Below are 20,481 nucleotides of genomic sequence, written 5' to 3' on the forward strand. Positions count from 1 at the left end.
TCAATTAACGTCATGAAATATTTCTTTCCACCTTTTGTCAACACACCATTCATTTCACATAGATCTGAATGTATGAGCTCTAGTGGTGCAAGATTTCTTATTTCCGCAGTCGTGTGAGACTTACGAGGTTGCTTAGCTTGCACACACACTTGACACTTAGATCCCTTGACGGTGGTGAAACTAGGGATTAAGTTCAACTTCGCTAGTCACGACATGCAACCAAAGTTAACATGACAAAGACGTGAATGCCACACACTGGATTCACTATTGTTGCAAATATGATTAACAACTTTATTGCAAACGTCTGATAAGGATAAACGAAACAAGCCTCCTGACTCATAGCCTTTACCAACAAAGGTTCCATACTTGGATATTACAAGTTTATTCGACTCAAAGACAAGCTTGTAGCCATCTCTACATAGAAGAGATCCGCTAACAAGATTTTTATTGACGGAGGGGACATAATGCACGTTCTTCAGCCGCACGATCTTCCCTGAAGTAAACTTCAGATCGACCATGCCAACACCACGAACAGAAACACTTGAACCGTTGCCCATCAGCACGGTTGAAGTCCCTGCGGTCTGATAACACGAAAATATGGAAATATCACCGCATACATGCACTTTAGCACCCGTGTCAATCAACCAGTCAGGAGAATGACATACTGAAAGAATAGTGGGAAATATACCATACCCAGCATCCTTCATGTCAGTGTCTCCAATGACAACATTAGTGGTCTTGCCGCCTTTCCCAGGATGATGCTTGTCATAGCGATTAGGGCAACTAGGAGCCCAATGATCAGGATCCCCACACACATGACAAGCACCTTTCTTCTTGCCATTCTTCTTCTTGAAGTTTGTGTGTTGCACAGCCTTGTTCTTCCCATCAAACTTTGCTTTTCCATCAAACTTGCCCTTGTTCTTGAACTTGTGGGGCTGGAAGTTCTGCTTCTATACCACATTGGCACTAGATCCTCCCTCAATATATCGAGCACGTGTGTCCTTTGCTCTCGCCTTTTCTTCCACATCAAGAGTGCCAATGAGATCCGGGACGGAAAACTCCTGCCTCTTATGCTTCAGCAAGGTAGCAAAGTTCCTCCATGAAGGAGGAAGCTTAGTGATGATACCTCCGGCAACAAACTTGTCCGGTAGCATACAACTGAAGTGCTCAAGTTCTCTAGAAAATGACTGTATCTCATGAGCTTGCTCAACCACGGAGCGCTCTTCAGTCATCCTGTAATCATAGAATTGCTCCATGATGTACAGCTCAGTGCCAGTATCCGAGACCCCAAACTTGGCCTCGAGTGCATCCCACATATCTTTTCCATTATCAATTGACGCATAAGCATCAACTATGTTCTCACCAAGAACACTCAAGAGAGCAGCCTTAAACAGAGTATCCATTTTTTGAAAAGCTTGTGCCTGTTGAGCATCAAGCTCTCCTTCAGGTTTGCCTAGAGTGGCGTCATAGCAACTCATGGTTTGAAACCATAAGACTACTCTCACGCGCCACCTCTTATAGTGGATACCCTCAAACATAGGAGGTCTCATGGAAGCAGCAAAACCACTTGGGGTAAATTGCCTATAATAAGGTTTTTGGATTGTTGGAAATATGAGCAATTTACCAAATAATTTTATTAACAGAAATACTAGATAACGCATGACTAATTAGTAGAGATAAAACAAGTCATGCGTTCTGACAGAGAGAAGGTAAATAGCTTCTGCATATATGAACCGTAGCCTATCATGTGTAGGACAAGGACTAGAACAAGGAACTGCGGCAGAACCTTTAACAGGAAAGACAAGAACACGTACGGGACAGCAGCAGGATAAGCGCTGGACTTGGGGTCGGTGTCCTCGCCTGCCATGTCGTCGAGAAGGTCGTGGACGTCGGGGAAGAAGTCGTCGGCGACCGGATCGTCCGTGATGAAGCAGCCAGTAGTCGCACTGAGCGCTCCCCAAAAACCTTATCACCCTTCTCCCGTATAGGACTCAAAGGTGCGGTTTCGGAGGCCTATTGTCCCGACCTGCGGTGCACGCCGCAGGAAGAACGTAGCAACAGCGCACTTCTGTTGTGTCTCTCTGGAGAGGAGCGACCTCTCTTATATAGGCACAGAAGAAGGACGCGAAGAGGCAAAAATTTAGATATCGGCTCGGCTCATTGCCGCAACCCGCGGCGCGGCGTGGCGCGGCGGCGGAGGAGGAGCACGCGTGGATATCCCTCTTGTTCTCATGTTCGTACAAGTGGGGAAAGAACCTCCCTTATAAGGAGGTCCAACTCCCACTAAACTAGCAATGTGGGACTAAACTTTAGTAGTATCCCTTGCCTTGCATAAATGGGCTAAGTGGGCCTCTAGGATTTATTAGGAATTTCTAAAATAGTTATTGGGCTGCCCAAAATAGACTAAATTCCAGCACCAGCTTCAATGATTTGCCCGTGGATTCCCCAACTGTTCATGTATAGTTGTGGCATACAGGTTGAATGCATTTTTAGATCCAGTACGAGTCTCCATTTTCAGATACAGGCTTCAATGACGGGCGAGTCTCCATGAAGTCACAAAACAACAGGGGGTATCTGCAAATGTCCAGACCGGGCCAGCTGGTGCCATTTGGCCGTCTGTGATTGGCTTAGGTGCAAGCTCTAGGACTACATAGTTCACTTTTGCAAATTCTAGGACTAAATCATCACATGTTAGACAAGTTGTAGGACCTCTAGTGTTTTTACCTCCTCCTCAAACTTCACTCCGTTTAGTTTTCTTTTGATCATTGCTCAAGAATTTGTCTGATTAATCAGTTAATGGGCCAGTTAATCACTACTCGTTGGGTGGCCGATTCAAATAGCATTCTATTCATCGTGTTAACTTGTCATGCGGATTGAATGGCATGTCCGGCCGATTAAATGGCCCGGTAGGCCCATTAACTAGCATGTCTAACTGATTAATTAGTTGTTAGGTCGATTAATCGCTGCTGGCCTATTAACTTATTGGCAAATAAAGCCCAAATTATTGGCATGTAACCTCACCATCCCCCTCTCGTTCCTCAATAGCTAGGATTTGATCAAATTGTACCATGTTTTGGTATATTACATATGTGAGAGCATGAGAGTAGGGTACAATACATAAAAAACTAGGAAATGTTTGCAGGTTCCTATTTAATCAACCGATTAATGATCAACCAATTAATCCAGTTAATAGGATGATTCACTGATTAATCGCTGCTCCCAAGCCGACCGAGCAGCTACCAATTACTGAGTTCATTAACAATGCTTTTGATAGTTTAGATGGTTCATATCTTTATAATAAAGAATCTATTTTTAAAACTTTTTATATATTTGAAATCCTGACATCATGATCTATAGAACAAGATCAGTCTTGGATAATTTTTAAACACTTTTCTGTTAACTAAAACTGAAATATGATTGTTTAGCAGCTTATCTGTATTTCTAGTGAGGAATTTTGCTGAAAACAGTGAAGAACTTCTCATTTTTGTTGTAAAGTGCTAAATAAACAAGATCGGAAGTTGAAGAACTTTTTGAATAGTGGATCTGCACTTTGTTAGAAATAATTAAAAAAAACTTTGCTAGAAAATGAACTTGAAACCAAAGAGCTTTATAAACAGCTTGCCTGAACTTTGATGAAAAGTGTATGGAAATTGTTTGAGCCATGCACAATTTAAGTTCATGGAACTTTGATGAAAAATTTCAAACTAGTTTGAATATATTCAACTTCTTCTGAAGGTCTTTGCGTCAGAAGTTCAAATATATAAAAACATTACAATTAAAATATTGGTTTAGAATATATATATATATATATATATAATTTAAGTTTACAAAGGTAATAAAGGTCTTTGCGTCAGAAGTTCAAATATACAAAGACATTACAATTAAAATATTGGTTTAGAATATACATATAAATGATTTAAGTTTACAAGGGGTAATAAAATGATGAGTTTATTTGGGAGAGAGAAGAGAGAGGTACAGCCAGCCTGTTGTTTGACGTGCATGTAGAATAGTTGATTCAACGTGCATGCAGGATGGTGGACTGGATATGGTACGCCCAATCAATTAGGCCAACCCCAGCGTATGACCCAAAATCGCCTGGGGCTATCCGTTTGGAGGGTAAACGGACATACAAGATGTTCCAACACGCGACCTCATCTGTAAAAGACGTTCGTTTCTGGTCCGGCTCGCCTCATCCTGGACGCAAATTTGATCTGGTTTTTAGTCTGAAACGGACACAACCGGACGTTTTCTCTGTGGTGCTCGTCCGTCCCTGTCCCTTTGCATGTGAGGCCTGGCCCCGCTAGTCATTGAAACAAAGGGGCCCACCCACCCACCCATCCCCCATCTCTCCTCCTTTTCTCTGATTCTTCCCCATCGCGCCGGCGCGTGACCACGGCAGCCGCGACTGGCCGACGGCCTGCGCCATCCTAGGCTCCGGCAGTTTCCTACCCACACGAAGTGGCGGCGACATCACTACTCGGCGCGCAGGCGGGGCCGCGCGACGCCGGCAGGCTCGTAGGCGGGGCCACGGCGAGGCGGCACAGGCAGGGCCGCGTCAGGCATGCACGGTGCGAGCGAGCAGGCGAGGCCGGGACGCGGTTGTGCGAGCAGGCGCGCTTGCTGGTGAGCGCACGGGTAGGCGCTGCGGGCAAGGCCAGGGCGCGTCGGAAGGGTGGTGCGAGCGCGCAGCAGGGCGGGGCGTGGTGCATGGTGGGCCTCACGGGCGACGACTGCTGCTGCTGCGGTGCCTGAGCGCGAGCGGGCGCGGCGGCCAGGCTCGGCGGTGGGCGGCAGGGCGAAGCGTTTGGACATGCCCTGGCAGCGCGTGCTAGCTAGTTAGCTACGGCGTGTGCGGGCGTGCTAGCTAGCTCTCTAGCCACCCGCTGCGGACGAGCGCGGGCCGGCCGGCGGCTGCGGCTGGCGAAGCGTGGCAGGGTGCGGCTGGCACGCGCCCCGGTGTGCAAGCGCCTGGGCAGCATGGCGCAACAGGCGGCGAGCGCCACGACCACGGGAGCTGCATGCAGGGCGTGGGCGAGGACGTAAACGGGAGGCCGCGCGAGCTCGCTTGGAGGGCACCGGCGGGGCGGGGAGGATGCAGGCGGGGCGAGTGCTCCTCGTCGACGCCGACGGCGGCCGTCGGTGAAGTGTTCAATGAAATGTCTAAACAGGACATATTTTGGGATGGGTCGGCCGTGTTGGGCGTCCCGATGGAAGACCGCATGACAAGCGTGTCCGTTTTCCTATCTCGAATGGACAAAATCTGGATAAAACAGACATCCGTTTAGAGTAGTGCGTTGGAGCTGACCTTAGACAAAATCCACTTCCGTCTTCCTTGTCACTTGTGCCCCCAGGCCCCAACCCATGCATTTGCCAATATGGCCATGTAACCTGCATCATGCTAGTACAGTACTACTACTCCATGGAGTAGTACGAGAGAAGACTCTAAGACCTTGTTGAATCTAATTGCTTATTTATAAGGTTGGCCGTATGCATCATTCTGATGCAGAGGCCAGAGAGTTCCCTATTTGAAAAAAAGTTGAAAGCAAAAGGCATAGAAAAAAAAACATACCCGTCCCACTGTCATACACAACTCAAGACAGATTCTTGTTTTTTTGTTCTACTATGTGGAGCCTATTTAATTAAGTTGTTTTGTCGCAGAAAATGCTCCCTCCCCATACTGTATATAGTAGCAATTCAGTCATAATGGGGCCTATTTTAATTATGTTTTACAGGGGGGCATTGCTGAAATATGCTGAAAAATTAACTCAAGTAGATTAAAGTCATTAAAACAGAGTTTGCTTGTATAGCCAAGGGTGTTGGGGTCCTTCTGTTTGGTCACGCTTGTCCTAGCAAATGAACACGGCCATCCAACAATAGAACAAACAAAAGTGTTTCTAAATTAATTCAATAGGAACTACACCACAAATCCACAATTAAAAAATGATAATAAGAATAAGCATAACGTTAAACTAGAACTCCTAGGGTAATAGCAAAGGAGATTTTTACACCCGTTCAAGACCAGTCTGGTTGAACATCTGAAGCACAAAAGCTTTGGGGTCTATCTGACCAGGTGGACGTCCAATTCCTACATAAGACGATACGAAAAGAGAGAGAAGGAAATCTGAAACCTATAATTGTTGAACCTACCAATCCTTAATCGGTCAAATTCTAGCCTCTAGGGAAGGAGTGATGACGATGACGTCTGTGTGCTGTCTCGATGAGGCCCTCCTTGGAGTGGTGTGCATGGGGTATCTTGTGTGTATCGCTCAGCGGTTGTGATGGTTTGGACATCCAACAATAGAACAAACAAAGGTGTTTCTAAATTAATTCAATAGGAACTACACCACAAATCCATAATTAAAAAATGATAATAAGAATAAGCATAACGTTAAACTAGAACTCCTAGGGTAATAGCAAAGGAGATTTTACACCCGTTCGAGACCGGTCTGGTTGAACATCTGAAGCACAAAAGCTTTGGGGTCTATCTGACCAGGCGAGCGTCCAATTCCTACATAAGACGATACAAAAAGAGAGAGAGAAGGAAATCTAAAACCCATAATTGTTGAACCTACCAATCCTTAATCGGTCAAATCCTCGCCTCTAGGGGAGGAGTGATGACGTCTGTGTTTTGTCTCGATGTGGCCCACCTTGGAGTGGTGTGCGTGGGGTATCTTGTGTGTGTCGCTCAGCGGTTGTGATGGTTTTCGCCCGGTTTTCCATGATCAACCGGGCAATCTGGTTTTCGCTAATTAACTGAGCAATTTTTTATTCTTAATGAATGCGGAATAACTGCCATTGCGAAAAAAATCTCGGTTCGTGCGAAATGGTAGATCACACTCTTCAACTTGTTAAGCTAACAAGGTAAATTGTTCTTATCACCAAAGAGCCAAGGTTGTATTACCGAGCATGTGAAGATGGAGATAAAGAGGATGAGACATAACACTTATAAAGGAACGGGGCACATCTCGGTTCGTGCGAAATGGTAGATCACACTCTTCAACTTGTTAAGCTAACAAGGTAAATTGTTCTTATCACCAAAGAGCCAAGGTTGTATTACCGAGCATGTGAAGATGGAGATAAAGAGGATGAGACATAACACTTATAAAGGAACGGGGCACATCTTATACAAAGCCCCCCCCCCCCCCCCCCCCCCCAATTATTTACATACGCGTCCAAGTAGACGCAAGTGCAAAATCTGTAGAGGAACCCAATTTTTTCTTTGAGTGGCCACTGGCAATGCTGCAAGAAACATGCATGAGGCCAAAACATACACTATCTTATTATATATCACTAAATGACTTCAAGTATTGATGTAAAAGCATATGAAAATGAATAGTTGATAGAGTCTGAATATGGCATATGGCACATGCTCTATCACTGAAGTGATACACACTGGGTACAGTAGATCCTTTTTATCTCACCAAACGAGTAAATGCAAGTATCGACCGTAGTAAGCACATCCATTTAATCCTTCCTTGCTACAAATGCTAGTCACGTTTGATGATTCAAGTGCAAGATAGCACGTTTGACGAGAGACCGCTTGCAAGTCGGCTACAGAGGGTGCTATCTCCACGACACTGGTCAATATTGACATGAGTAAAAAATAGATGGAAAAAAACGCTAGAAGGAGGGCTCGAACCTCCGACCTTGTGGTTAACAGCCACACGCTCTAGCCAACTGAGCTATTCCAGCTAACTTGTTTTAAAAAGTTACACACCGTATAAAAATAGAAGGTTCTCTCACATGTACACATGAAGAGTGACGAAGTTGTTTGTTGTTGTTTGCACCTTCACACGTACCCACCCACATGACGGTCGGTAAGTTTAGCTTTGGTAATCATGGGAAGTTTATAGCCAGATCAGGGCGCATGTGCAGTGCACGCATGCACGCGAGAGCTGAGACGACCGAGAAGCGCCGTCACAACGAACCAACGATGGTGTCCGGGGTGATCTATCTTTTCATTTGCCCTTTTGCGAGTCCTCGGCAGATCATAATGGTTTGTGACTGAAGATGCATGAGATGAGAGGTGATTGCTAAGGTGCAACCGAAAACCCGATCAATCCTTCGCTGAGTGATTTTAGTTCTAATCCATCCAATGGTAGACTGGTATCAGTCTGTGCCGTTCTATGGCAGATGCCATGATGTACAGAAGGATCTGAAATTGCAACCAGCACAGTTTGACTGGGCCGAAATAGACCGCTCTTTCCTTCACGCACTACCGTAAATATTTTTGCCTACATTAATCCTTTTTTTGCAAGAAACTGTGGATCTATTCATCTCCAATCATGATAGTACAATGAACACCAGAAATAATGAAAATTACATCCAGATTCATAGACCACCTAGCGATGACTACAAGCACTGAAGTGAGTCGAAGGCGCGCCACCGTCATCACCCCTCCCTCGTCGGAGCCGGACACAACTTGTTGTAGTAGACAATTGGGAAGTCGTCGTGCTAAGGCCCATAGGACCAACGCACCAGAACAACAACCACCGCTGATGAAGAGAAGCTTAGATCAGAAGGATCCAACCTGAAGACACATGAATAAAGACGAACAAAGACCGGATCCGAGCAGATCTATCAAAGACAACCACCGACCGAATCTTACGAGATCCACCAGAGACATACCTTCACATGCCCTCCGACGATGCTAGACACACCATCGGAACAGGGGCTAGACGGAAAGAACCTTATTCCATCTTCGTCTTCTTGAGAAAGACACAAACCCTAACAAAACTTGAGGAAGCACTTGAAAACGGAGTCCTCCCACCGGCAAGGACCGAGATCCACCGTGTACCCATGACCCTAAGGCCACAAGAGCGTGGGAGATCAGCGGTGCCGCCGACGGAAGGCAAAAACCCTAGCCGCCTTTTCTTGGAGGAGAGACAAACTTAATTAACCCTTTGTGCTAAACAAAGCCTAAATTAACCCTTTACAATTAAGGCTATAGACCTTATATGACGCGCTTCTGCAATAGAGAATATCCAACTAATCTTTGTCAATTTCTAATAAGTGGTGTTTGGTTTTGTTACAGAAATAAAAAAATCACAATGTAACCATTGAACAAAGTCCTTGTAAAACACATAATTGTTTACTCATTTTCTATAGCATTTAGTACAATTAACATTAATAAAAAAATAAAAAAAGATATGTTGTATTGTGATGTAACCGTTAAATGAGATTAATGTACAATAACCTAAGCAAGTTTGCAATATAATTCTACTAATGAGGAAACAATTGATATTAACCAAAACAATTACATCTATATGATTGAATAAACAAATGTAAAAACTTAACGGACTAAATTTTCAGTCTATAATAGTATACATTTAAAATTAATTACATAGAAGAATAATATACTTTTGCTGTTTCAAAATACTTTCCTTGCAAATGAGAATCTTGACAGGTCTCCGCTCGTTGATTTGAAGAAAGAAGCCTTGAGTATATCGAGGATGCTCAAGAATTTTAAAATTGTGAAAATTAATCGGCAGGCCAATAAGGTGACTCACGAAATTGCGAAGCTTAGCTTTATAAACAAACCTGATGGGATTCTTCTTAATAGTGTTATGTGGCGAATTTTGTAATGAACGATTGTAATAACATTATTAATTAATTAATATATGGGGGTTTTCAAAAAAAACGTCGTTCTAGCTTTGTGTTAAGTCAATATTCTCTAAGGAACCAACTTTATAAAAACAAGTATAAATATCTACAAGATTAGATAAATACATTGTGAAGATATGTATTATGATGGAGGGTCAGTATCTTGGTTTTGCAGACGTTGGTAATAAAAAAATGACATGGACTGAGTACAAAGTTAGAATGACAACTAATTAAAAAACAGAGGGAGTTCGTTGTAATTGCAATTAAACATCATTGGCATTTAAAAAAAGAGAGGCCTTCCTCTTCTTTTTTGACAAACATGGTGCATATGGAGACGCCCATAATATGCACGCACAGTCATCCCTACGAACACACACACACACACACACCCTAAGCATCTGCGAGAGAATGGGCCAGTAGGTCTTGAGATTGACGAAGTCACCACATACACCTTGTAATCGACATGCACGTCATACCACTGAAAAAAGATGCCCCGGTCTTGGATTTCTATCAATAGAAACAATTATGTTACAAACACTAACCAAAAGTAAAGATAAGCAAAGGAAACCATTGATCTATCAGATTCAAAGAGACCACGGAAATAAGGCGTAGCTAAAGTATCACAAAGAAGATCAACAAAACAACCAAGGCAATAGACATAGCAATATTTGCTCACATTAATTATTTCTCCCTCTTGCTCATTTTTAATTGTGTTCCTTCTTTACATTGTTCTTTAATATGTCAGCATTAATTTACTTCCTCATGTGGATGAAGCGATAAGTCCTAACTTTGAAGCACTACCTTTTATAGTGTTACCTAACCATAGGTAATCCTAGGCACGTATTAAAAATATATTAAAAACTTCCCATGCATTAACGATTGTTACTAGTCTATATAAGGCCGAGCGTCCAACAGATAATGACACTCACCTCTGTACCGCATCATCGCATCGTTTGATGGCGATTGTCTCGCCATCTACTGATTGTCTAGCACTCCTCACCTTTCTCATCTGCCTCCTCCGTTGTTGCGAGGCGGGATATGATGTCGGGGTCTACAACCCAATAATCTTGATCCCAGGTATCAGTTGCCCCAACCTGGAGGCGCGGCTGACTGATGCCTACGTGCCGTCACTGCCCCACTGCGGTGCGCTCAAGGGGAAAGGGTGGTTCTCATTGTGGAACAACACATCTGACCTGGTCCGCCACAACTATGTGTCGTGCTTCGAGGAGCAGATGTGCCTCGTCTATGACTCTGCCCTCAAAGACTACCGGAACCTACCCGGTGTCGAGACGCATGTGCCAGACTTCGGCTCCGCCCATGGATTCACCTCAAAGAACCTCGATTCGTAAGTACACTCTGTAACAAGTAATCCATCTGTTGGCTTCCTACTACCTGCTGACGTGTCTACTGATCTACATTGGACATTTGCACAGTGTATATATTATGACCTTTTGGAAAAATCTCTAGTATGTCGAATGCTTTTGTCCCCAACGTATGGAGTTTGATTTGGGAACTGATCTTTACATTGCATATGTGGTGTTCAGGAGCCGTAAGGGATTTTGCATGACAAGGGTCCTCGAAGAGCTTCAGTTGCTTGGGTATCGTGACGGAGATACCCTTTTCGGAGCTCCCTATGACCCACGGCATGCTCCGCCACTGCCAGGCCAGCCATCTCAAGTGTTCTCGGACTACTTTGCCCGTTTCAAGGTTCTGGTGGAGCATGCAAGCAAGAAGAACCAGGACAAACTGGTCATCCTCGTCGCACACAGCTTTGGTGGCATGGCCACCCTCAAGTTCATTAATTGGACTCCCATAACATGGAGGAAGAAATTCATCAAGCACCTGGTCCTCATATCGCCTACACTTCCGGGAGGCTTTATGGAGGCGCTCACGAACCTCGCCTCAGGACCGAAACCGCTCGTTGTCCCGACAATTCCGCGCTTGAGTTTGCGGCCAATGTGGAGAACCTTTGCGAGTGCCCTTTTATTCCTCCCGTCTTCCCCGGTTTTTGGTCACATGCCGCTTGTGATTACCAAAAACAAGAACTACTCGGCGTATGACTACAAGGACTTACTTCCGGCAATCGGTTTGAAAACCGAGGTGGTGGAACGGGTGCTTTCGATGAAGCTGAGAGTTGATGCACCGATGGTGCCAACAACATACCTCAACGGTGTCGGCGTGCAGACGCCGGAGCAAGCAGTATACTGGGATGGTAACTTCAATGTAGCTCCCAAGAACGTATATGGCGATGGAGACGGGGTTATGAATTTGGTTAGCGTTCTTGCTCTCGTGAATGATTTGCATAGACAACAACAGGCTAACATACACTTTAAGTTCGTCAAGATTGTTAATACTACACACTCTAACATTGTTGTTCAGGAGCACTCGCTCAAGAAGATCATGTATGAAATTCTAGAAGCAAATCGCTGAGGAGTCATCATATGTTATTTCTGTTTTCCTTCATATTAATAAAGACTTCCAATTTTAGCAATTTCAACAATATTCAGGAATCTTAGCTGGACTCACGTCGTTGTATCAATGGATTGAAGTAGCTGTTCATAGCCGTGCACATGCACATCGGCTACATGCCTTCTTTTTTCCCGGTAATATTCAGCGAAAGTTCTCTGGGGTGCAAGGAATGTTTTTGGCGGCAATTTATGCGCTGGGAGAATGGCAATTCTTTCCTGCCAACACGGCAAATTTCACGAAAAAATCCTCTGGTCAAAAGTTTCCATGTGTATGCGAAGAATTTGTCATAGAAAACGTTCACAATTGTCATGCTCCACCTCGAACGTTCGGTGGCTATTGACATCCTTTTTATTGGCAGAAACCCAGCCAGAATCGGTGTCACCAAGCGTCTGTTCCGTGGCAAATGTCTTTGTCAGAAAATAACATTCACACGCTCCTCCACGTGCCCATGCATGCTACTTGCAGTTAGCGTGGTATTTAAAAAAATATGCTCAAATATATACGCATGCACACTTACCTCATATGAGCATATGCGTATATTACTCCCTCCATTCCTAAGTATAAGTCTTTGTAAAATTCCATTATGCTAGACTCTAAAATGCATCTATATATATCTGTATGTGGTCTATAATGAATCTCTACAAAGACTTATATTTAGGAGCGAAGAGACTATATTCCTATAAGCACTACTCATAGATTGTTGTTCTGCGTGTACTTTGTGTATCGTTGAATGAATAATCAGGCATGAAGTAGGAGATCATAACCCACTTCCGGGGGGGGGGGGGGGTCCATATTCTTTTTTTTACGGGGGAGTCCATGTTCCAGAGGGATTAAATTGTCTCTCCAAATATATATTTTTGTAAAACACCCCATATATTAATTAAGCCAAAGAAAAGTTTTTACAATCATTCGTTACAACATACACCACGCAGGGCGGAACAGAATTAAAAAGAATCCCATCAGACCTAGTACAAAAGTTAAACTTAGCAATCTCATGTGCCACCCCATTGGCAGTCCGATTTATCCTTGCAATATTAAAATTTTAGATCATCCTAGATATACTCAGAGCCTCATCTATCAGATCAGCCAGAGGGGACCTGTCAAGCTTCTCATTTACAAGAAAGGAATGTAGGAAAGCACAATCAGTCTCTAAAATAATAGATTGATGAAGGGTGATACCTATATAAAGTCCTGCGAGGCATATTAATCGTCTAAACTGAGTGAATCCTCCACTCCCCGGTTGTTATCGACAAGATCAGGTTGGCTCCGGTATGGGAGCAACGACAGTGCCGCGTCGGCTATTTGTTCTGGCAACGGCAATGGTTGTTTTGTGGTCCATAGACCTCGATGTAATTTTTATGATGGTTGAGGTACTTTTTACTTTTGGTGAATCTTTATACTAGATCCGCTCTTTTTGCAAAAAAAAAAAGAATTTTGCAATTAAACAATTGATATTAATCGGATAAAAAGGCACATTGTATGGTTAAACTTACGAAGGTAAGATCTTAATTGATTAATTTTCCCAAATGATAAGTGCCACACATGTGGCACGAAACAATTCGGACATGATGTATTTTACAACTAAACTTGCCATCAAAAAGAAAAGAAACAAACAAAAAAACTGAAACTTGCCGCCCAAACAGAAAGTTGTCATGCTTGACAATTAAAGTTGCCATCCTTGTGTCACTAAACTTGTATATCATAAAAAAGGTTCGGAGTTGCCATATGTTCATGCCACATGTGTGGCACTTATCAGGGTCCTTAATTTTTCATCTATAATATTATACCGCTAACATAAAATGGAAATACATCATACTTATGAGAATCAATATCTACAAGACTAGATAAATACAATGTCAACATATATTTCATGATGGATCTTATGTGAGTAATTCGGTTTCATAGATGTTAGTGTATATTATTTTTATAAACTTGGACAAACTTATACAAATTGACTTGGAACAAGTTTTACTTAGTAAAATTTTGAAATGAAAATTAATTCGAAATAGAGGGAGTGTGTTGTAACTGCAATTTACTTTTGTTGGCATTAATTATTTTCCTTCTTTGTTGATATCCATTAGTACACTTTAATTTACTTCCTCATTTGGATGAGGAGGCAAGTCTTAACGTTGAAGTACTGCCTTCTATAGTCTTACCTACCCAGAGGTAATTTTAGGCACGTATTAAGAACTTTCCAAACATGAAAGATGATTAATTACTATAGTAAAAAAATGATATTAATCGAAATAAAAAGGCACATTGTATGGTCAAACTCACAAAGGTAAAATCTTAATTGATTAATTTTCCCAAATGATAAGTGCCACACGCGTGGCATGCAGCAATCTGGACCTGATGTTTTTTACAACTAAAATTGCCATCCAAGAAGAGAAAACAAACAAACAAAAATGAAACTTGCTATCCAAACAGAAAGTTGCTTTGACGCGTGTCACTAAACTTGCCATCAAAAGCATTCGGAGTTGCCATGTGTTCGTGCCACACGTGTAGCACTTATCAAGGTCCTAAAATTTTCATCTATAATATTGTACAGCTAGCATAAAATGGAAATACATCATACTTATGGGAATCAATATGCACAAGACTAGATAAATACAGTGTGAACATATATTTCATGATGGATCTTATGTGAGTAATTTGGTTTCATAGAAGTTGGTGTATATTATTTTTATAAACTTGGACAAACTTATACAAAATTGACTTGGAACAAGTTTTACTTAGTAAAAATTTGAAAAGACAATTAATTTGAAATAGAGGGAGTGTGTTGTAACTGCAATTTACATTTGTTGGCATTAATTATTTTCCTTCTTTGTTGTTATCCATTAGTACTCTTTAATTTACTTCCTCATTTGGATGAGGGGGCAAGTCTTAACGTTGAAGTACTGCCTTCTATAGTCTTACCTACCCAAAGGTAATTTTAGGCACGTATTGAAAACTTTCCAAACATGAAAGACGATTAATTACTAGTAGTCTATCTATATAAAGCTGAGCGTCCAATAGATGCTGGCACTCACTTGTGTAGCGCACCACCGTATAGTCTGATGGCGATTGTCTCGCCGTCTGCCGATCTTGTAGCGCTACTCGCCTTCATCATCTGCCTCATCCATCGTTGCGGCGCAGGAGGCTAGGACGCCGAGCTCTACCACCCGGTAATCTTGGTCCCTGGTTTCACTTGCCCCAACGTGGAGGCGCGGCTGACCGACGCCTATGTGCCGTCGGTGCCCCGCTGCGGCGAGCTCAAGGGGAAGGGGTGGTTCCCGCTGTGGAAAAACACCACAGACCTGGTCCGGCAGGACTACGTGCCGTGCTTCGAGGAGCAGATGCGCCTCATCTATGATCCCACCCTCAACGACTACCGGAACTTGCCCGGCGTCGAGACGCGCATGCCGGACTTCGGCTCCGCCCACGGGTTCACCTCCAAGAACGATTCGTAAGTATACATTATGTCCAAGTACTCCGTCCATTGGAACTGTATATATACTGATCTACACTACAGGAAGTGCATACGTATATGCTGATATGCACGGCTTTTTTGGGAAACTCTGTAGTATGCCAGACTTTTTTTCCTCTACTGTTTTTTAGGGATTTTCCTCTCCTGTTATACAGGTCTAGATCTGGAAACTGATGATCTTTACGTTGCACTCGTGGTGTTCAGGAGCCGTATCCCAACTTGTCTAGCAAGGGTCCGCGAAGAGCTTGAGTTGCTTGGGTATCGTGATGGTGATACCTTTTTTGGAGCTCCCTACGACCCACGGCACGCTCCACCGCTGCCGGGCCAGCCATCTCAGGTGTACTCCGACTATTTTGCTTGTGCGAGCGAGAAGAATCAAAACAAGCCGGTCATCCTCGTTGCGCACAGCTTTGGTGGCAAGGTCATCCTCGGGTTCGTCAACTCGACTCCCGTGGCATGGAGGAAGAAATTCATCAAGCACCTGGTCCTCGTATCGCCCACACCTCCAGAAGGTTTCCTGGGGGTGCTTGTGAGCCTCACCTCGGGACCGTCTTTCCTTGTCCCATCGGTTCCGCCGCTGCTTCTACGGCAAATGTGGAGAACCTTAGCGAGCACCCTTTTATCCCTCCCATCTCCCATGGCATTTGGTCACAGGCCAATTGTGATCACCAACCACAAGAACTACTCAGCATATGACTACAAGGACTTCCTCACGGCACTCGGTTTGAACACCGAGGTCGTGAAACGAGTGCTTTCTATGAAGCTGGGAATTGACCAACCGATGGTGCCGACTACATACCTCAATGGCATCGGCGTCAAAACGCCAGAGCAGGTGGTGTACCGGGATGGTAACTTCGACATGGCTCCCGAGAAGGTATACGGCGATGGAGACGGGACCATGAATTTGTTTAGCGTGCTTGCATTTGTGAAGGAGCTGAGTAGGCAACAAGAAGCTAACATACCCTTCAAGTTCGTGGAGATTGCTAATGCTACACACTTCGATATTGTTGTTCAGGAGCATTCGCTCAAGAAGGTCATGGATGTAATTCTAGAAGCAAATCGCTGAAAAGTCTTCATATGTTATTGTGTGTTTTCCTTCATATTAAGGACGTTGAAATCTGATCATGTAATTGGGCATTGTTTTTGAAGGGGGGTCATTTCAGCCTCTGCATCAATTGATGTAATTGGACATTGTTGTGGAATATGATTTTCATTTTTGGGAAGATACTGATGTGGAAAATTAATACTGCTGAAGCTGCTGTTCACAGCGATGCCATACACATCAGGTCACAACATCTGAATAGTCAAGCGTGTACCATTGGACATACATGCATACATGTTAGCTATATTGCTCAACATAACCGATGAAATACTAGAAGAAATATTGATACGCCATAAAATGAAATAAATAAATTGGTGCCACCTCGTACTCAAGTAGAGTCAATTCCGCCGTCTAGATAATACTGGAAGAGCACAGCATGCATGACCATTTATCTAGAGGAGCGGTTCGTAGTCACCTTTACAACAGCTGCTGGTCATGTGATACCAGATGCTTGTACTTCTGATCCACGTTCGCCACTCTTGCTGCCTCTGTCAAACCCTTGCTGACCACCAACTTCAGGATGTCAGCACCCTCTTTTATGGCTGAATCAATCTAGGTTCAGAGCAAAAGATGCACACACACAAAAATAAACATAAGTGCCGGTTGTCGTCCGCAATTTAAAACAGTTTTTTGTTTATTATCTTTCTACTATGTGGAAGGAACACTTGCGTGGTCCTTCGGATATCTTCAGGTTGTGGAATACACCTCAGTCTGTAAGATTGTTTTCAGTTTGACACACCATATCTCGATGCATATCTAGTTTATCCATAACAAAATCATATAATGAAGTTGTTTTGTCGCAGAAAATACTCCCTCGTCATACTATCTAATGGAGCCTAGATTATTTTTGTTTTGCAGGGACCATGCAGAAATATGCTAAAAATTAACTTAAATAGATTAAAGTCAATAGAACACAGAGCTTGCTTATATAGCCAAGGGTGTTGGACTCCTTGGTAACACTTATCCTAGTTAATGAACACAATCATCCAACAATAGAACAAAAGAAGGTGTTTCTAAATTAATTCATTAAGAACTACACGAGAATTAAAATTGGATAATAAGAATAAAGCATAACATTAAACTAGAACACAAGGATTATAGCAATGGAGATTTTATACCCGTTCACGACCAGTCTTGTTGAACTTCTGAAGCACAAAAGCTTTGGGATCCATCTGACCAGGCGGACGTCCAATCCCTACATAAGACAAATGTTAAATTTTGGTACAGAAAAGGAAAAGGAAACCTGAATCCTGCAGTTGTCAAACCTACCAACCCTTAATCGGCCAAATTCTCGGTTCTTGCGAAAATGGTATATCACACTCTTCAACCTGATAAACTAACAAGGTAATTGTTTCCTGTCAAGATCAAATGAACACCTTGTCTACAGAAATCAGATAGATTTGAGAGACTAATGGTCTGCTCACACACATAAAATAATTTAAAGATAGAACATTCTATTCTATCATACTGATTAAAGAGTGTGCTCATGTTCAGAAGATTTTGTTTTTCAGTAACTGACTAGACATCACAGGCTATGTGAAATGGCAAGTAAAACAAGTAAGGATCATGTTGAGATGTAAGAAAAAAGGTGCATGCAGGGATACAACAACAAACAAGAAATGTAGTTGCTGGAGTAATGAGCTACAGAACGGAAGAAAAGCTGCCATATGCTTTATCGAAGGTAAGCACCATATTGTTTACCAGCTCAACGAGACAGGTACCCCCTAAGGGCACACAGGCAGGATAGGTCCAAGTACGAATATCACAATCTTGATAACTTAACCTGATGAATTCCAGAGCTACTGCTTTTCTATTTATGTATTTAAACACAACACAGAAATACAAGGTTTTCCCTTTGGAAACTTTTGACACACAAATAGTGAAATAGAACTCTTTCACAAAGCACGTAAATGTAAGGTTTACTGACCCATTGTGACGTCCATATCCGCCTTTAGGTTGTAAACGAAGAACTCCACATGGCAGGTCTGTGTCATCATATGCCTGAAACTCATACAGCAAATAACCCAGTTAGCCAATCTAAGGTGTCACCAAGGAAGATTGGATCATAAACACGTACCACTACGACACGGTGGAGTGGAAGCTTATAATAGGCAGCAAGTGCACCAGCCTGTAATAAGAAAGAAAGGTAGGGGTGTCAGGATCACAAGCATTTAACAAGTCATCACAGTTCACTGTCAGGCCAGTTACAATGAATTGCGTGCATGGGAAGGAAAATGTATACAAGGTAGAAATCATAAAGAAAAATCTTTCAAAAGTGTTCCTTACAGATTCACCGCTGAGATTTATATATGTTTGAGGCTTGGCAAGCAAAACAGGGATGCCATCAACCATCCCTGCATCAATAGAAATGAAAGCACCTTCAGTTCAATTCAACACTTTGTACTTGAAAATAGAGCATCAGTTACCCTAAAAGTAAAGAGGAACGTTATTTCTGGGAGCATATGGATGGAGTGAAACCTTCACCAAATAGTGCTTTGAAGTGATTTTTGGTCAGGGATATGTTCTGAGACTCTGCAAATGCATCTATCATATCAAACCCAACCTGCAAGGTGAAACAACATAAATTAATTATGACAATAAAGTTGAGCCACCTGAATTTCAAACAGAAGATGAGAAGCAGAACTTACGTTGTGTCTGGTGGATTGGTACTTCTCACCAGGGTTACCTAGGCCAATAAAGAGCCATGGTTGGGTTGCCGAGCATGATGGTGATGATGAGGAAGAGACATACCGCTTAGAAAGAAAGGGAGCAAGTCTGACCCAAAGCTTTCCCCGCATCATTTACAGGATCATAGGAATGAAAACAGCCACAAGTGCAAAGCCTGATGGCAAAATCTGCAAACGAAACCAATTTGTTCTTTGAGTGCTCACTAGACATGCTGCAACAAACAAGAGGCCGAAACATAACCCGACACAAGCCCTGCACATCACATACTAGCATCAAGTTAATGCTAGGTACATCCATTTGAGAGACAAGCTTGGGACAAGCTTTTTCGGACGGAGGGAGTACTATCTTATTATACATCACTAAATGACCTCCACTATTGATGTAACAGCATATCGAAATAAGCAGCTAACAGAAACTGAATATGGCGCATACTTTGGCACTGAAGCGATGCACACTGGCCACAGTAGAACCGAAGCGCTGAAGTGCTTCACTAAGCGAGTAAATGCAAGTATCCGAGGCAGAAACAGCTCGAACAGTCATGGAAGGAAGCACATTTGTAATCATCGCGTCTACTAGCTTAAGCATTTCATCAAACAGATGCCAGTCACATGACTGCAACACTAACACGCACCAGCCTCATCCTAATGCCCGCGTTGCAAAACTATCCTGAACTCCAGATCATGGATTTGATCGGACCTTCGGCTTTGATTAGCCACCAGGAAATGCTAATCTCCCAAATGCAAGCCGCCGTTACAGTTGACGATTCAAGTGCAAAGCGAGGAGGGGAAACCAGAGAACGCTTACAGGTCGGCTGCAGAGGGCGCGACCCCGAAGCCCCGCGACGGCGACGGCACGGACAATCAGCGAACTTCTCCCCCACCGCGCAGCAAGGCCCAGCGGCGGCGGACGCGCGCGGGGTTCGGAACCGGAGCTGCTTGGCGAGGACGGCAACGGCGCCGAAAATAAGCTCGGCGCTGAAGCCCGCCACGCAGGGAAGGGTGGGCGCTCCACTGATGCACCTAGTCCCCTCGGCACGCTGTGGGTTGGGAGCGGCCGCCGGCTCCAGCGCCGTCGCGTCGCCTTTCTTCTCCGTCCGGGAGGGTTTGAGAGTAACTCATGGGTCATGGCCCATTCTGTGTGGGCTTTTGGTTCA

The 20,481-nt window shown here is 43.5% G+C and overlaps 2 protein-coding genes, 1 non-coding gene and 1 pseudogene across 6 annotated transcripts; 2 read left to right on the top strand and 2 right to left on the bottom strand.

Moving 5' to 3' along the window:
* Positions 1-7,618: 7,618 nt before the first annotated feature.
* Positions 7,619-7,692, bottom strand: TRNAN-GUU (transfer RNA asparagine (anticodon GUU)). The gene has a single exon. It is a non-coding gene; the product is annotated as a tRNA-Asn (tRNA).
* A 2,867-nt stretch (positions 7,693-10,559) lies between these two features.
* LOC123186534 (lecithin-cholesterol acyltransferase-like 1) lies at positions 10,560-12,088 on the top strand. The gene is made up of 2 exons (XM_044598283.1): positions 10,560-10,948; positions 11,148-12,088. Exons 1-2 carry the CDS (start codon positions 10,560-10,562, stop codon positions 12,031-12,033), a joined length of 1,275 nt encoding a protein of 424 aa, XP_044454218.1. The 3' UTR covers positions 12,034-12,088.
* Positions 12,089-15,128: 3,040 nt separating this feature from the next.
* LOC123190987 (lecithin-cholesterol acyltransferase-like 1) lies at positions 15,129-16,653 on the top strand (annotated as a pseudogene).
* A 167-nt stretch (positions 16,654-16,820) lies between these two features.
* Positions 16,821-20,481, bottom strand: LOC123190988 (CRS2-like protein, chloroplastic). 4 transcript variants are annotated; one of them, XM_044603723.1, is made up of 9 exons: positions 20,133-20,481; positions 19,289-19,495; positions 19,119-19,203; positions 18,927-18,994; positions 18,718-18,768; positions 18,568-18,641; positions 17,914-17,968; positions 17,759-17,835; positions 16,821-17,142 (listed from the first exon to the last, which is right to left on the bottom strand). In XM_044603723.1, exons 2-9 carry the CDS (start codon positions 19,439-19,441, stop codon positions 17,058-17,060), a joined length of 648 nt encoding a protein of 215 aa, XP_044459658.1. In that variant the 5' UTR covers positions 19,442-19,495; positions 20,133-20,481; the 3' UTR covers positions 16,821-17,057. The 4 variants fall into 4 exon arrangements, with proteins under 4 accessions (XP_044459658.1, XP_044459660.1, XP_044459659.1 ...); XM_044603725.1 differs by having other exon boundaries at positions 16,821-17,192; XM_044603724.1 differs by having other exon boundaries at positions 17,910-17,968.

The sequence above is a fragment of the Triticum aestivum genome, chromosome 2A, assembly GCF_018294505.1.
Source record: "Triticum aestivum cultivar Chinese Spring chromosome 2A, IWGSC CS RefSeq v2.1, whole genome shotgun sequence".
Lineage (NCBI taxonomy): Eukaryota > Viridiplantae > Streptophyta > Magnoliopsida > Poales > Poaceae > Triticum > Triticum aestivum.